General features: G+C 36.9%; 1 protein-coding gene across 1 annotated transcript in view; it reads left to right on the top strand.

The window, feature by feature from the left end:
* NEBL (nebulette) overlaps positions 1–16,316 on the top strand; it is a 90,225-nt gene extending 73,909 nt beyond the window's left edge. Inside the window, exons 27-28 of the mRNA XM_010006953.1 lie at positions 10,366–10,481; positions 16,140–16,316. Of these exons, the coding sequence (XP_010005255.1) occupies positions 10,366–10,481; positions 16,140–16,316 (293 nt within the window). The remainder of the gene's footprint in view (positions 1–10,365; positions 10,482–16,139) is intronic.
* The last annotated feature ends 308 nt before the right edge of the window (positions 16,317–16,624 follow it).

Here is a 16,624-nt window from a genome sequence, read left to right as displayed (position 1 = left end):
TCCTCTGTGGAATCCAGAATAGCAATGGGACTGCATTTGTGCACTCACTTGAGCATTATCAAATCTATCTGTCCTAGTCTGGACTATCAGACTTCCAGTATCATCTTCTGAGTGCTTTGTTAATGCAGAACACGAGAGAAATAAGTTAAAAAAATATTTCATTCTTTTCTGCTACAAAGAGGTATGAAGTATCTGTAAAACAGGATTTTTTCAATGTAAAACTTGAAACTTCAAATAGCACTCCAAGTGAGGGCTAAGTTAGGTTTAGATTAGGGTTTGATTTAGGGCTTTGGGAATAAAACTGAGTATCCCACATTGGTTGTAATACATTAAGATATAAATCGTGATTCATCTGAAAGCACATTTTCATTTGATGTGGGTTCACTGAGGATAAATTAATGTTCCAGAGAGAGCTTTACATTTCACACTTCCTAAATATTTTTGCTTAGATTGCCTCTGCCTGTCTTTGATTCCCAACCTTCTCTCCCACCCCCTTGACATCTGACAGCATCAAAAGGCAATTCCCTTGCATCCAGGTGGAAGAGAATACAGAAGAGATACCGTTTTCAGATTCTGTAGCATGGCAGCAGTTCAGGAGATCCTTCTGTTAGTCTTGCCAGCTGTCTGAGTTTGATGTTCCTTTTTCCTTTAAATAGTTAATGAGCAGAAAATGGAAGGGAAACATCCAAGTGACTCAACAGTTAGAAGTGTTAATGGCTCCCTTGGCAAGCTATCATTTCAGTTGTTCAGTGTGGTCCTTTAGAACAGCTTTTGACACACCTCAGAGGATTTTATATCCAGCAGACAATAAATATAATTAGTAAAATTATGGGCATTCGTGTACTTGACCCTGGTTGATGCTATCCTTCCACCATGGCTCAGATTGGTTATACCCACTATGCAAGTAAAACATTGCACAGAAAGTGAAGCAATTCTCTCTTTAGAAGATAATAGCATCCAAATAGTTGAGGCAGTTTTATTTTTACGGTGCTGTAGTAAGTCCTGGTCAGTGGAATCTGGAATGGTTTATATTTTAAGTGAATTAAATTGTATGCAAAGTAGATTGTTTTAACTACCCATAAAATTCTAAATACCAGATGTAGAATTCATAGAGTTCATAGAAGCTGGATGGAGACAATTGCTGTTCATTCTAAATTGTAACTTTGTGTCATGCTTCCTTCCATTTTATCTATTCTTTTAGCAAAAGCCACAAAAATATAGAAATAGGCTCTTCTTTAAAGGCTGGTAACATTTTGAAACATTTTACTTATTGAAATTCCTGGGAGATTATTTACCATGCTATTTTATGACAAATACCTTTTGCTTTTGTGTGAAAAAGCTTAGGTTTTAGGAGGCCGTAACAAATTTGTCCTTTTGAGCGTTTATGGTCTTACAGGCCTAAGCGGCCCTTCCAGAGACACTCTGGAGAAGCTAATGGCATTTGCTCTTCATGAAAATTGTCTGCTCTGCCAGGACAGGACAAGCTTCTGCTTTTCACAGGCTATGAGGCTGCCACTCACCACCTCAGTGTTCCACAGCCAGACACAGTCACAGGCAGGGACTCCTCTCCTGTCAACAGCAATACAATATTACATTTATTTCATAATTGAAACTAATTAATGATCACAAAGGCTTTTGAGCTGTACCTCAGTATTCTCCACCCCCTGTTCCTTAGTAGAAATGATGCTCTGAGGAGTACCCACAAGCATGTCTTGGCTAAAATCTTCACTGTGTTATCTTCTTTTGGTGAAAAGGATGGATGTTCAGTTGATTGTTCTCTTTCTTTAAACATTGATAATAGAAAACAGGACATCCTTGGTTTCTTTTATTTTTCTATATACTCTGAGATTTAATACCTGCTTGCAGACATGACTTCAGGAGCCTGGGATAGTCTAGGCTTTCCCTGAATGCAGCCCTTTTGTGCAGTTCCTCTGAAAGGGAATGAAAGCTGTACTACTTTTATTTAAAGGAAAAATGACTGTGAGAGACGGGGTTGTGTTTCCCCCCCCCAGTAAAGAGATTTAGACTCTTCAGAGAGGTAGAATGGACCTCATAAATGGATTTAATGGAATTGACCCACTGTTTCTCAAAATATGAAGAATTAAAGAGAAGGCCTGAATGACCAGATACATTGACCTTGATGTACTAGAGAGTTAGTTTGCTAACTCTTCTTCCAGCTAGTACTTCCCAAATTCCCAATCCATCTGCTATTGGATGTATGCTGGACTTACGCAACAAAGACCGGTGTAAACAGTATTCATATTGTGGGCTGTTCATACAAATCAGGAATTTTAGAACAGGTGAAATTTTTGTGAGTATATTTGATCTGTGGAGTAATAGAAATATGAGATAGCTCTCCTCTAAAAGGAAAATGAATTATGAATAAAACAAAATGCAGCATTCCTTGTGGAATCAGCCCATTAGGTGTTCTTTTTTGTAATTCCTTTCAAAATGTTTTTTTGTTTTTTTTTTTTGACATATGCTAAACAGATATATGTGATCTGTTGTAATTTCATTTAAAAAAAAATAAAATTCTTATGTTGAACCTCCTTTGAAGAGTTATAGTTGTACGATTCTGCATTTCCCATAATAATCTACTTCAGCTTACTTGATGGCTTAGTTATTGCTAGCTGATAAAATGTTGCTATAAAATAATGGTGCTTAAAACTGTCTAATCATGACACTAATTAAGTTCACTTTAAAACATTTTATTTTACCCATTGTAGCATGTCAGTAAGCAGTCTTGAAAGAAGAAGCATTTTTTTTTTTCATCTTGAATAATTAATGTTAGTTATTTTAAATACAAGATTAAGAATTTGTTCACTCTCCCCTTCCCTCCATTTTTTCCCCAAGTATTATAAGATTGCATAGTTTATTTCTTGCATATTTATAATATAGGTTATGGAAACTTCCTGAGCTTGTAATGTTCTGAATTTGCCACTGACTCCAAGTAGTTCTGAACTTCAATTCTAATGAGGTCAGTGAGCATGGCAGATATTTATTAGCACCCTGTGTGAACTAGGCCATACTTTCAGGTTGTTATTTCAACAACCTAATTATATCTGGGTTTGATATTCCAATTTACTAACTAATACTGACTCCTGTAATGGATAGTATGCAGTCAAACCTCTGCTTCTGACAGCACCACTGGGAGCGACAAGACTGGTAGCTCAGACATCCATGAAAGCAGCCTAACTGACAAGTAAAGGGCAAGAAAAAGAGGAAAAAAAAAAAGAAAGAAAGAAAGAAGAGAAATGAAGGGAAATTCACTGTTACCAGAAAAAATGCCGAGATGCTTTACCACATTGCTTTCTACTGTTCTAAAAACAGCACTGTTCTGTATCAGGTCTCACCATCTGCAGTCTTCAGGTTAGTCCTTTTTATATGCTTATGCAGTCTGACCTATTCCAGGTAAATTTGACTGTGCTGTACTACTCTTTCTGACTATAAAATAACAAAACTCTATAATAGATAAGAGGTGTAATCAGTTTAGAGTATGTGTTTCCGTTTTCTGGCTTATTTGAGAAGCTAATGCTGAGCATTTTCACTTTAGTGATGGCTGGGAATTTTTCAATGCTGTTCATCAGAAGATAACAGTTTAATGCCAAACTTATTTATAGGAATGGATCACTTGTGATTAATGTCTCAATGCCAAAAACCCCCATTTTATTCAGTTTTGAAATTGTTAAGGACGTTTTTGAAACAAAGAATCTGGCTTTCTGTTGAAATGTTTAATTTTGAAGAGTCATAAATTGTAATAAACAGAAAATTGTGAAAATGAAACGTAGATATTTTGAAATTATTGTCATAGAATTGTTTCTTTATCTACTTTTTAAAATTTGTTTTTACATGGGCCTTTGAGATTTTTTTTCTTTTCATCCCTGTTTGGGACAGGAGCATTCTTGGCAATCAGTTCTGCAGTGGAAAATTATTACTGAGGTTTTCTTAATATGATCTGTATCTAACATATATAGATTTTTCCATTGTTCTCTGTACCCCAGTGACTGCTTTTTTATCATGTCCATTAAAGACTGGAAGCTTGCTCTGTACCATGGGTGTGCTGCAGACTCATGTACCTCATCTCCACCTCTTCACCCATCTCTATCTCTGGGCAGTGCTTGCACATTCGTTAAAGTCTTTAAGTTCTGTCATTCATCTTTTTACTATATGGTAATCAGCTCTTGCTGACTGCATTAGGCTTAGTCTTTAAACTTCCACTGTGACTTATTTTGAGGTACTGTGGAGACCAAGGATAAAAGTAGTTGAGCAGTGCATACCATGTGCTAGCACATGGGAGTGTCCTATATTACACGGGATGGAGGATGCATTGTTTGGAGGTGGATGCTGGAACATCTGAATGGAGACAGTGCTTGGGGGGATATACCTTGGGACAGCTGAGCTGATCTAGCAATGTGCTGCCTTCTGCTGCCTGTGACTTTGGGTACCTGGTCCTGCCTCCTTCCTTGCACTGTGTCTGTTGCTGGTCTGATCCCTTGCTGAGCTGACATAGCCAGCAGAAAAACAGCTCAGCTGAGAGAAAGAGAAAGGGTAGTAGGGGTGTTGGATTGCCTCAGCCAACTCACGGAGCATCAATCTCCGATATGCAGTGGGAATCAAGAATGGACTGCCTATAATCTCTTTGCAAGGCATCACCTCATGACTCCTGCTGAGATCTTTCAGCACTCTTAACTTCAACAGAGAATTATGTTTAGCACATCATCTTAAAAAGCCTGCTAAAAGCTCATTTGGTGTAGCAACCAAGCCACTTTTCTTCTCTTTCTATGTCTTTCAAATACTATCCTCATTGTATCTGTCCTGCCTTACTTGCTGCCAAAGCATCAAGATTCTTGTTTCTGATTGGCCTGTGATATGAGTCTTCTTTTAAACTCTAATTAAATTCTGGGATTCCCTTTCATGCTTGGACAGGTTGGAAACTTCTGCAAAATGCATGCATTAGCCTTCTTCAGATCTCTGCTTAGAACTGTTTCTCAAGATACCTGTGTGGTTGACACAAAAGTGAGCTGAACTCACCTCAGGAACTTACACAGGAATATACACAGCATGGGAAATAATGAGGAGAAATCAGAGGGTGCCTGGTTGCCCAAAGAGGTGTACTGGAAGTCTCCATCCTGAATTCAAAATTGACTGGACAAGACCCTAAGCAACCTAGCCTAACCTAACTGCAAATTTGGCCCTGATTTTAGAAGGGGGGCAAACTATATTATCTCTAGAGGTCTCTTCCAACCTTAGTTGTTCTATCCTGACCTTTTTATTTTTTAATTGTATGTTCTTTTGTACTCTATTGTCTCTTTTCACTGTTTCCTTTTCTTAAATTTATTTAATGTTAAAATATTTAAAATGTAACTTCAAATACAAATAGAAATAAATGTTATTTCTCTTATAATCTACCTATCTACCTTTTTTTTTTCTTTCCATTTTTCCTGTACTTACTCAGTACGATTAGTACCTTTTCATCAAAAGTCTTGCTGCAAATTTTGATGAGACAGCTCCAGGAGGGAGGGAAGTAGTTTTCTTATTAGAAACACTGAATTCCATTAGATTCGGGAAAGAGGTGAAAACTATTGATTGTATTCAAGTATGCCAGTCTTGGTAAGTGATGATAATATACCACTTTGTTCAAGGATGTGATTTGCAATACAAATTTTAACCCTAAACACTTAAAGTATTTTGATGATGGGGAGCAGCAGCCAACATCTGGGCAAAATGAGAAAACAAACAAGCAAAATTAATACTGAGGTAGAGCTTATATTAAGTTACCTCCATGACACTTGTTGGGGAAGGCTTTAAAAAGGTGCCAGTTGTTATTATCCAGCAACTTCAATGCAGCAAAAATTACCCAAAGGTCTTATCTCCTTTGCTATGTAGTTTTGTATCTTGGTTGTGCAGTTTGGGCAATGACCCATCCACACGAACAACATGTGGGGTGTACCTGAGTACCCCAGAAGTGTACTCTAGGCCTACACTTCCCCATGTGTGATTGCGTCCCTACTTTGACAGTGTTTTCTGCTGCATGGGACATAGCTGAGTAATTTCTAAGAGAAGGGCAGAAGAAAGAAGGAATGGAAAGCTGTGGGAGAGACTTTCTAAAACCGTAAGGGCTGGTCTAGATGTTGCAACCTGTGGAAAATAAGGAAGCAGCAAGGCAAAACAGGGGAAGGACTTCTGATATGTGGAGCAACATGGTTCCCATAAGCAGCTTCATCTATTTGGAGGGATCTAGTCATAAGATGAGTAATACAAAGACATATGATTCTGGCTCTGTTGCAACTTTTGTGCTCTTCTGAAAATCTAACGCTTGATCATCGTCTTATAGACAATAGATTTAAGTACATAATAATAATCCTCTTTCTTTTTACTTCCTGCTCCCTCATGTTGTGGTTGTTATTACAAAATGTTGCAATATTCTTAGTGAGTTCTCTGAAGTCTTAGTAGCTCAGTAGGGAAAACCTGAGTTGAGATAACACCAACACATAAAGTGAAATAAACGCTTAAAATTGCATGATGTGTGTAAAAGTAAATGAAATGATTATTTTTATATCTGGTCCAGTAAATGGCATGTATTTTAATAAACAGGAAAAATGCAGTAGTTAGCAGTGGGGATACATTGTTTTACCATGGATTATTGAGGTTCTGCTGTACAGAGGAATGAAAGTATGGTTTTGAGAAAATATTTTAACTTGAAACCTACCCTTAAAATGATTTTTCAGCGTCAACTTTTTTTTTTAACCTTGTAGTTCTACGATGCTCTCTTAATTTTTCCTTTCCTGTTTCCACAGTCTAGCCTTTTAATTTCCCAGTCCTTCTCAAAGCATGTCCTGATTGGTACATGCTCTGCAGACCTCCTGTCTGCTGCAGCAAGTTGATACCCACTATCATTCTTTCAGGTTCTTCTTTTTCTTAGAGCCTTCCTCTCTGTTTGTCTTTTATTGTGTTCATTTGTATTTCTCTTTCTTTTTTTCTGGAGAACCCTATAAAGATATAATAAGAGAAATATGATAAATTCCTTCAAGTATATAATTTAAAATTAGTATCTGGCTTGTTTGGTAAGTGATACAAGAGAAAAAGTAAGTTTTGAAACATCAGGATGCATCTGGTAAAATCTTACTACAACAAGAAAAAACATCCACCTGTGCTGCTGGGAGCAATGATCAGCCCTCAGCAATAACTCTGGCTTCAGCTAAATTAATTTCATGTTCCACCACTGTGTTTTATTGTTCCCTTAGGTTAACTAAAACCATTGCTTTTGCTGCTGCTGCTGCAGTCAATGATGTTATAGAACGTTATACTTTGGTCTGAGCCAAAAGATTGCAGTTAACTATGGATGATGATGATGAAGAAAAGTCAAACTCTTTTTCTGCATCATTTTATCTCACCTTGAATTATCTATATGTAACCAGAAACACATCTCAGATCTATTGTATCTTCTCTAACCTGCTTATTCATGTGATTGCCAAATTGTCTTCCAAATAGAAAACCATCTGGACATGTCCTAGCTATTTTTTGAAAAAAAAAAAAAAAAGTTAAAAACGATTGATAATTTTTTTTGCATATATGCTCATATTTCTAATACCTAAATAAATGACTGGAAGATAATTAGCAAAGCTAATCCTAGAAATTCCTTCTTTTTGTTTGTGTAGAATCTTCTAATACTTCAGCTTTTAATGTTTCCTAATTTTTCTCCTGCTTTGGAAGAAAAGCTTTGTTTCTCTGGGTTTACAGTTTTCATCATTGCATGTAAATAAGCAAACAAGTTTGCTGAGACACTTTGACAGAGTTCTCTCAGCTTGTGAGAAGCTGATTGCAAAAGAGGAATGCGCATCTCAGACCTGCTGCTGACAGTTGTCACAGAGGCAGGAAGCATGGCCTATCCTCCCCAAAATAAGCCTGTGAAGCTGAGCATCAGTAGCCTTGCTGCTGTACACCAACAAGGTGGCAAGAATTGAGAAAAATCCATTTTGGGGAGAAGGAATAAAAACTAAAGAGTTTCTACCAGTGTCTTCACTTCTCTTAGGAAGAAGAAAGGGACTGTCAGGGTGTCTGACCCTGCCAGGGACCAGGGAAAACCTACCTTTGTGGCTGCAGAGCAGGCAGGGTGGCAGCTGGTCAGCAGCCAATGTCAGCTTAAGATACTACTTTCTGTTAAGTTAAAAAGTTTAAGCTATTCTCTGTTTTCAACCCGTATAAGCAATTCACTGCTACAATGAGGAGATGAAACTCTCTTGGCTTCTGTAAACTGACCTACATTTATGTGGGTTGTGAGTTAGGCAAAATATATTAATTCTGGCTTGATGGCAGAACCTTTGATTAAATTATGTTTTTCTCTATTTTCTCATGAAGGGCTGTATCTATTCATGTAAAATTGCTTGTAACAACACTGAAACATAAATGATTTGATAAACTACTTAGGACTATTCACTTAATGCATGATAATCCTCTGAACATGTTAACAAGCAGCAATTTTCTGATGATTAAACTGCTTTAGAATGTCTTTGTGCTCATATGTCATCAAGTGAACTTGGCAACTCCAAAACATCCATTATTCATCATGTTCCAGTCTGACTATGTATCACTTTAATTTCACTCACATAACAAAGCGATCTATTCATTACAATAGTTGCAAATGTTTTCTAAATCAGAAAAACCCTAGTTAAAGTTATAGCATTAATTGTCTTTACAAGTATAGTAGAGCAAAAACTAACATCCCAATTTGTAATTACATATGTAGTGCCTTTGAATACGGTAACTAAAACTAAATGGATGTTTAAAGAAAAACCTTTGCTGAAATCAATGATTTTGTTAGCTGTGGAAGCAGGGTAGGTAAAACACCTTGCTGAAAGCACAAGGCTGGCTTTTCTTTCTGTAATAGTTTAGCAAACATTTTTTTGGTAAGTCTTTTTCATATGCATTTATTGTCTTAATCACTCAAGCAGCAGAGAAGGGCGGAGTATTATTACTGCAAATATAAATACTTCTTTTATTTTTTTTAAATGGAGTAGTTTCATTTTACAAGTCATGGGTTCTTCTATACATTGTGAACCCCATTAGTTCCTACATTTCCTTTGCTCCTTTTTGAATCTGTATGTGATGGCTGTTCCAGAAGGGTTCTCCACTTCCCTGCAAGACCGAGAAATATATCTCAGAATGTAGTGGACTGCTGAATGACTCCATAGTTGGAGATTTTTTGACTTATGGTCTGCATGGTCTCCATCTCCTGTAAGTGAAAGTCAGCTTTTGTCAGAGTAATTAAAATACCAGCTAAATAGACCACTTGAAGGACTATCAGCAGAATTGAACTAGTAAAATTCTGGTAAATAACAGTGGAAATGGGCAAATTTTATCCAAACAAGGCAGAAGTCTCTTCTTGGAGTGCATGAGATTCTTGCAAAACATGCAAGCAATTTTGCTTTAAAAATGCTTAATGGTCTTGCTAGGAAAATAGTGAATACTCATGCTGTGCTTATTTCTCTCAGATTTTTGATCAAACATCTTTTTAGCATGTTCTGTTTTGCCAAAGTAAGATGTTAGAGAGGTAATGGAAGGTTTATGAATGGCTTTCCTAGTAAGCAGTAGAGGTAGGGAGTCCTTGTTGATTGTATTAACTGTTTCAGCAGCACTTGGTACAATACAAGTCATATAGGATTGGTAAAATAATGTAGTTGTTAAAATAATGTGGATCAAGTATGTGTGAGAAAGATGGTGCTATTGTGTGGTAAGAGTTAAATTCTGAAAAAGGTGGACTTGAAAATATTTAAGTAATCTTGATCTCTTTGTGTTTGTCTGAGAATGTTGATGGAATCAGAATAAACTAAGAATCCAATTGTGGGCTCACTTTTTTACATTTCTGTCTCTGTCTGGGAATCACAATCCTTCTTCATAGCCCAATAAATAAAAATTGGTTTGCAATGAGTTAAGAATTCATTGTCGATAATTTCTACTGAAGTATTTCAAAACTGTATTACTATGTAGCTTTTTTTCATCAATCTTTCCTTAAAAAATTAGTTCATGGCACATGATATTTAGCACATTGTCTATGGCAGTATGAGAATTGAGCTAGTCATGTCTCAAGTTTTTGTATGACTTTTTATGGTCAAACTTTTAAAGGTATGTTAAGCGTTTCCTTCCAACTAACCTTGATAGTATTTGTGGATATATTGCTAAAGCTTTGGCTACATTTATGTGTAATTCAACCTCTGAAAAGCCTTATGTTGTATATGGAAATCATTCAGAAATGTGTCATACTGAGGTATTTTTATTTACAGTGCAAATCTACAGTTTCTACAAAATACTAGATAAAGACTTTAAAAAAACCCTTAGTTAACATTTCTGTATTTCTTTATCACACAGCCCCTGTTCTCCCTGGGGCATATCAGCAAAGCCAGTCCCAAGGCTATGGGTACATGCACCAGACCAGTATGTCATCCATGAGGTCCATGCATTCACAGCCTCATTCAGCAAGTCTGGTGAGTATTGGATTTAAATAATGATGTTATTTGTTGAGCAACATGATCAACTATTGTGAAATCTCTCTTAAATATGAATGAATTGTTCCCATCAAGTTCTTCAGTTGGAATATTTGATTGTCTTAGTCCTAAATGTGATGGTCCTCATGTATAAAAAACTTTTAAGTGACTGAGGGCAGTGGCAAAAACTTTTATGTCAGAATGAATAAAAATCTCTGATTTCCAGAAAGGAGAGAAATAACTGCATCTTCTACCTGCTTAAAACAAACAGTAAATACTTAGACAGTATTTCACAGGTTGAGCTTTAATGTTGTGCCCTGTTATGAATTCAGGCTACTAGGACTGGATGAAAAACACTGATCTGTTAAGATCACTCTGTTGGTTTAGATTTGTTTCAAATTTTTTGACATGCTGATTTTGTACTAGCAGTCTTATGCCTACCTAAATTACCGGTTGTTGCTTGTATAAAGCTGGCTCAGACTCTATTTTGGGGTGCTCTTTCTCATTCAGGAGAACAGTCATGTACCCACTCGTCCCTGATCCAAGCTGAGCTATACTGCTGGGCAACTAAGGAGAAGCTTTATCACAAAACCATGGCCACAGTCATGAAGTTCTTAGCTGTGGTGGATGGGAGTGTAAAGTTGAAGTGAATATTTCATTTTAGAAAGAACTGGTCATGGAAGGAAAGCTGATGGTATTCAGCTGGGGTTTTTAGGAAATCGAGCTTCTTTTTCTTTTTGCACTCTATATATAAGGTTCAGTTTCAACGTTTATATTTTTTATCATATTTTTAATCATATCACTGCCTGGAGATTTGGTAGTTCAGGTCCAGTCACCATTTTTCTTAAAAATATCAATTTTCAATTTTAAATTTTAAACTATTTTGAATGGATCTATATTTACCACTTCTCTCACCTTTTTTAGAGAAGATGAAATATTTAATTATGAGTAAAACTTTGAGCTTACTGACCGGTAAAATACTGTTTTCAAGATTAACTGAAATCTGTATTTGTCTTTGAGAATGAAAGTCTATGGCATTTTATATTGTAAAGATTATGAATTTCTGTGAGGTTTGAGTGCTTTCAGGCTTGTCACTTCTAAGCTGCTTGGGGATTGAGTGGGCTAATTTGCTGAGAAATTTGGGATTCAGATACTTGTGTCTTTGGGTGAGCAAGTAACCTGAGAAACTCTTTGGACACCTGCGTGACAGCAGTGAGGCAGCTGATACTGGAATTCAGCCTTTAATTTCCAAGCCTATCACAAGGCACTTAGGGAGATGGCTGCTTTCCAAAAGGGGAAGAGTCCAAAAAGAGACCTGGAAACCTGGGCTTTGCCAGCAGATTTGCTGGTCAATAGGGAACAAAATAGCCTTCAAATCCAGCACATAAGGAACGGAGTGACCTCATCAGTGTTTACAAATATGTTAAGGGGCAGTGTCAGGAGGACGGAGCCAGGCTTTTTTTCAGTGATGTCCAGTGATAGAACAAGGGGCAATGGGTACAAACTGGAACATAGGAGGTTCCACGTAAACATCAGAAAAAACTTCTTTAGTGTGAGAGTGACAGAGCACTGGAACAGGCTGCCCAGAGAGGTTGTGGAGTCTCCTTCTCTGGAGACATTCAAAACCTACCTGGACAAGTTCCTGTGTGATGTGCTCTGGGTGATCCTGCTCTAGCAGAGGGGTTGGACTAGATGATCTTTCGAGGTCCCTTCCAACCCCTAAGATTCTGTGATTCTGCAATTCTGTGATTCAACAGTATTTCTTATCCCTTTAAGTGGCACACTTGTCATTTGACATTCTTTTAAGTGGTAATAGCTGTTTATTATGGAAAAAAGGAAATGGCAGATATTATAGTTTGAATTAATCTTGTTGCAGTTAATAACTGAGTGCATTTCCTTGCAAACAATAACACCCAAACATTTCCAGACAGAGAAATTCAAGGACTGCTGGTGTGGTGCTGACTGCTAACTTGCCAGTCTGGTGAGGAAGGCAGAGTGTGATCTTTTCACCCCCCAGGATGATGATTCTGCTCCAAAACAGGCATCTTGGATATGGATAGAAACTTGACAGGTTCCCTTGTCTTTGCACTTTCACATCAAAGGACGATCTTTTCTTTAGCTTGTACAGCTTAACCAGGTGTGCTGGACATGTTACACTCAGCTATTGGAATGACACAATGGGGTTCCCAGTGTGTTCTTGGGGAAACCGCAGGCTGAGAATGTGCTTTTGCACCGTTTTAAGATGGAAGGCAGCATTGAAATCCTTTTCAAATACAGTGTGGCCATGGTCAGGGAGATCTGAGAAATGTACACAATGTTAGATTCATTTCAGCTGCCTCTTCAGTTCTGGGCTTGCAGCGATACTGCCAGAGATGCATCCTTATCTGGTTAAGCCAGGAAGAGGGAATAAATAAGTAAGAGAAGAAGGTAAGGAGGGGGTAAGAGGTGGGAGGAAAGAAATCTGGGCCTCAATACTTATCTCGGAGCACAAATGGTTTTCGAGTCTTAACTAAAAATCATGAAGGTGACACCTGATTTTTGCCAGGAAATCCCCAGTGTGAGAGTGATTAAGATCCCACAGGTTATATTGGGGTGAGGGTGACTGAAAAGTTAGCTACTGTAGTTAAACCTACTCATTTCAGCTGGTTTGTTGCACTAGGGGTCCCCAAAAGACATAAGTTCATTTTATAATAATGTCCACCAGTTTCCTATATTGGGAAGCATAAATGTTCTAATTTCTGTTTTTTCCAGTTTTAGTTTATTTAATTTTGAGCTGTGTTTTGTATCAGGCATGATCATAACACAGCCTTTGAGTAGGTTTTTTTCTGCCAGATAATTTGCATTATTTTCTGCTTCTTAATTTTTGCTCACTTTCTATTATCCACATAATGGATTAAATTGTTGCTTGGAGTATAGAATGTTTGGCAACAGACCTCTGAGGGCTGTTTGCATCTTTGCAAAGAGAGAGTGTTCTTATGCCTTTAGATAACTAGAAGTGGGAAGAAAAAAAAATCTATGTTGCAAATTGGCTTTCCTTTGTAACTGTCCTGTTTGAAGGATCCTGCAACAGGTACTGCTGCTTGCAAGAAACAGTCTGTGGAATAAGTACAAACTGGTAGATGAAGTGGAAATACGCATCTGTCAGCTCACATTTGTCTGGGAATATGAGAGCTGGGCTTCAGTTCTACAAATGCACAAGACTTACTGTTCAAGTCTAAACAGTAGCTGTAAGTTTGAGGAGGTGGGAGATAAGTATTTCACTGTTTTACAAAACCCTAGCCTTTTCTTAAACCCTCCTGGACTCTCAGTACCTGCTGAATTCACTACTGAAAGAGGAATAATTCACAAAAATGCATTTTAAAAATCCCTGCTTTGAGTCCTTTAAGCATTATAATTCTCAATTATATAACCCAGACTACACTCTGAAGTAATAATTAGGTATTAAATGCTAACAGGATTATTATGGAGATTTCTCCTGACAGCCATTTAGCACCTAATTAGGTGTTAAGGCCATACATTTAGGTTTCTCAGCAGAATTTAGGGCCCTAATAATTTTTTTCAAAGTTTGAAATTACCAGTTTGTCTTCAAAATTGTGCCACCACAGTGATGTAGTCAAGCTGCCTTAAAGGAGACAGCGGTTGTAAGTCCTGTTCCATGATGTTCCAAGAATGAGTGAGCATCCTTCTGGGTGAGCACAAGCTTCTCTGTTTTTTTCCAATTGTATGTTAGTTTAATAAAAGTCTAACTTCTTCCCCAGTCTTTGCCCATTTAAGAGACATATAAGAAAGGCTCAGGGGAAAACCCATTCTCTGCCTCATGCCAGATACAGACTTAGTTTTTGTAAATGGACTTTTTTTTTAAAAAATACATTGTTTAAACAGCCAACTACTGCTGAGCTTATTGTAGTAGCATATTTCATTGTTTTTATGGAGTTAGTTTCAAGATTCAGTGGAGAGTTGAAATAGTTGGAAAACATTATTCTCAAAGGCAGAGACTGTTCCTTAGGGTTTACTGATGGCTAGTTTTCTAGTTGGTGAATTTTTAAGGAATTTTCAGTGATGATAGAACCTTCCCAACTAGTTTGTTTGATTTAGTGCATAAACAATGATGCTTTTTTTTCATCACCTTCCATGAATCCTTGGAAGATGTTATTGAACCACCAAGAAATCACATACCTCTGGTTGAGAATCGCTCTTGGTCACACCCTGTAGGAAAGCAACATTACAAGGTATGGCAGAGAACATTTATACAGAGCAAGATTCAAACAGAGTTCAGAATAGGCTATTCAGGAAATGTAGTGGTGCCTAGTGTTTAACCAGGAGTTGATTTCTCTGTAGTGTTTAATCTACTGTACCAATGATAAAGGCAGAGTGAAGACAAAAAGTGTACATCCAGCTTGGGAATGGTAATATTGAGTTGCTCTATAAGGTTTGGGCTAGATGTTCCCACATTTCCAACATGTGACATGGCCTACTTGCTGTGTGTGGAGGAATCTGCATTTTTTCTGAAAATAATGCCATTTAAAAATCACTCAAATAAGTGTATGAGATGGACTAAAACTAATTCAGTTTTCCTCACCTGGGAAACAGAACAAAGTTTGCTGTCTCTTAAAAGGTTCAAACAATCGTATAAGCATTAACTAAAAAATTGTCTGTTTTTACCTTTTTTCTCTTTAAATCATTGTACCAGAAAAATTCAGCTCGATATGGTGACATATGGGAAATTTAATATTATCAGTGATGCTTGAGCCGTGCTTGACTTCTGTTGAGAGAAGGGATACAGAAAGGAAAGTACTCCTGGGAATTTTAAAATGAGCTAGTTTTGTTCTGCTGTTAAGATAGAAAGGGATACTGTTCCCTCTGAGTTTGAAAATCTACTTTGAATTCCAGTAAATTATAGCATTTTATTGGTTGTGAATAGAAATAAATACTCTATTTAGAAAAAAAAGTGGAAATCTTGGTTTACAGTAGCCAGAGTCATAGAGAAATTTAGCTTAGCTAATGATAGGATTTTGTGTTCTGTTTAATATTTTATCTGAATATGCAAAAATGAGTATTCATAAAACTTTTTTGCAGACTTTTTGAAATCTCATCCTTTTTTTTTTTTTTTTTTTTTTTTTTTTTTTTTTTTTAAATTAGATAATAATATATTCCTAATTCTTAATTTGAAGTGAAATTCTAATGAAATGAAGGACTTACAGAGAGATGGCAAAGTTAATGACGTGTATGAAGATTGTGTTTCTTGTCTGTACTGAAGACATGGGAGAAGTTATTTGGGAATCATGCAAATAGGGAGCAGAAGCACAGCTAGCCATGGCTAAATGAAATGAACTGTTACTAGTGAACATATGAAACAACAGCTGGAATATTTAATGAGGCAGTGAATGGCTTGAGATTTGTTTGTATGAGGACTTTGGGCAATGTAGGGTCACAGAAATAGTTATTTTGGTACTCAGAAAACGGAGCAGTATTTCTTGTATATTTGACAGAGTGGGGGTTATGCTGTTTCTTTTCAACAGGTGACTTGTGATATCTCTGTCTGCATTGCTCCATATGTTCTTTGTCCTGCTCTTTTTGTTTTCTTAGTTCAAAGAAGATAAGCGATCTATTTCTGTTTAGGCTTGAGACTTTACAGCTTTGTTTTCTTTCCTTCAACAGAGAACATACAGAGCTATGTATGACTACAGTGCTCAAGATGAAGATGAAGTTTCCTTCAGGGATGGTGATTATATCATCAATGTGCAACCAATTGATGATGGTTGGATGTATGGTACTGTTCAGAGAACTGGGAAAACAGGAATGCTTCCAGCAAATTATATTGAGTTTGTTAACTAATTTTTGTCTCTAGTCCTTTGAGCTTTATTATGATTTACTCAAAATCTAACCTTTTAGAAAAAGTCAGAAGAATCTTTTATGAGTACATGTTCATTACTTTATCACTTCTATAAAAGTCTGCATTCTCACTCAGAATCTACTTTAGAGTCCTTTACAGATAAATAATCAACAAGAAGCTCAGAGCTTTGAAAACAACATTGCTTATAATAGTGCTCCCTCAAAATGAAAAACATAAATGAAAGCCTGGTGCTGCTCATCTTATAAAGATTTCAATCAATTTGCTGTAAAGGGGCAATACCTTTTCCCTA

The sequence above is a fragment of the Chaetura pelagica genome, unplaced genomic scaffold, assembly GCF_000747805.2.
Source record: "Chaetura pelagica isolate M959 unplaced genomic scaffold, ChaPel_1.0 scaffold17, whole genome shotgun sequence".
NCBI classification, from domain to species: Eukaryota; Metazoa; Chordata; class Aves; order Apodiformes; family Apodidae; genus Chaetura; species Chaetura pelagica.
Note: the sequence above shows the minus strand (reverse complement) of the source record. Positions and strands in the feature narration are given on the sequence as shown.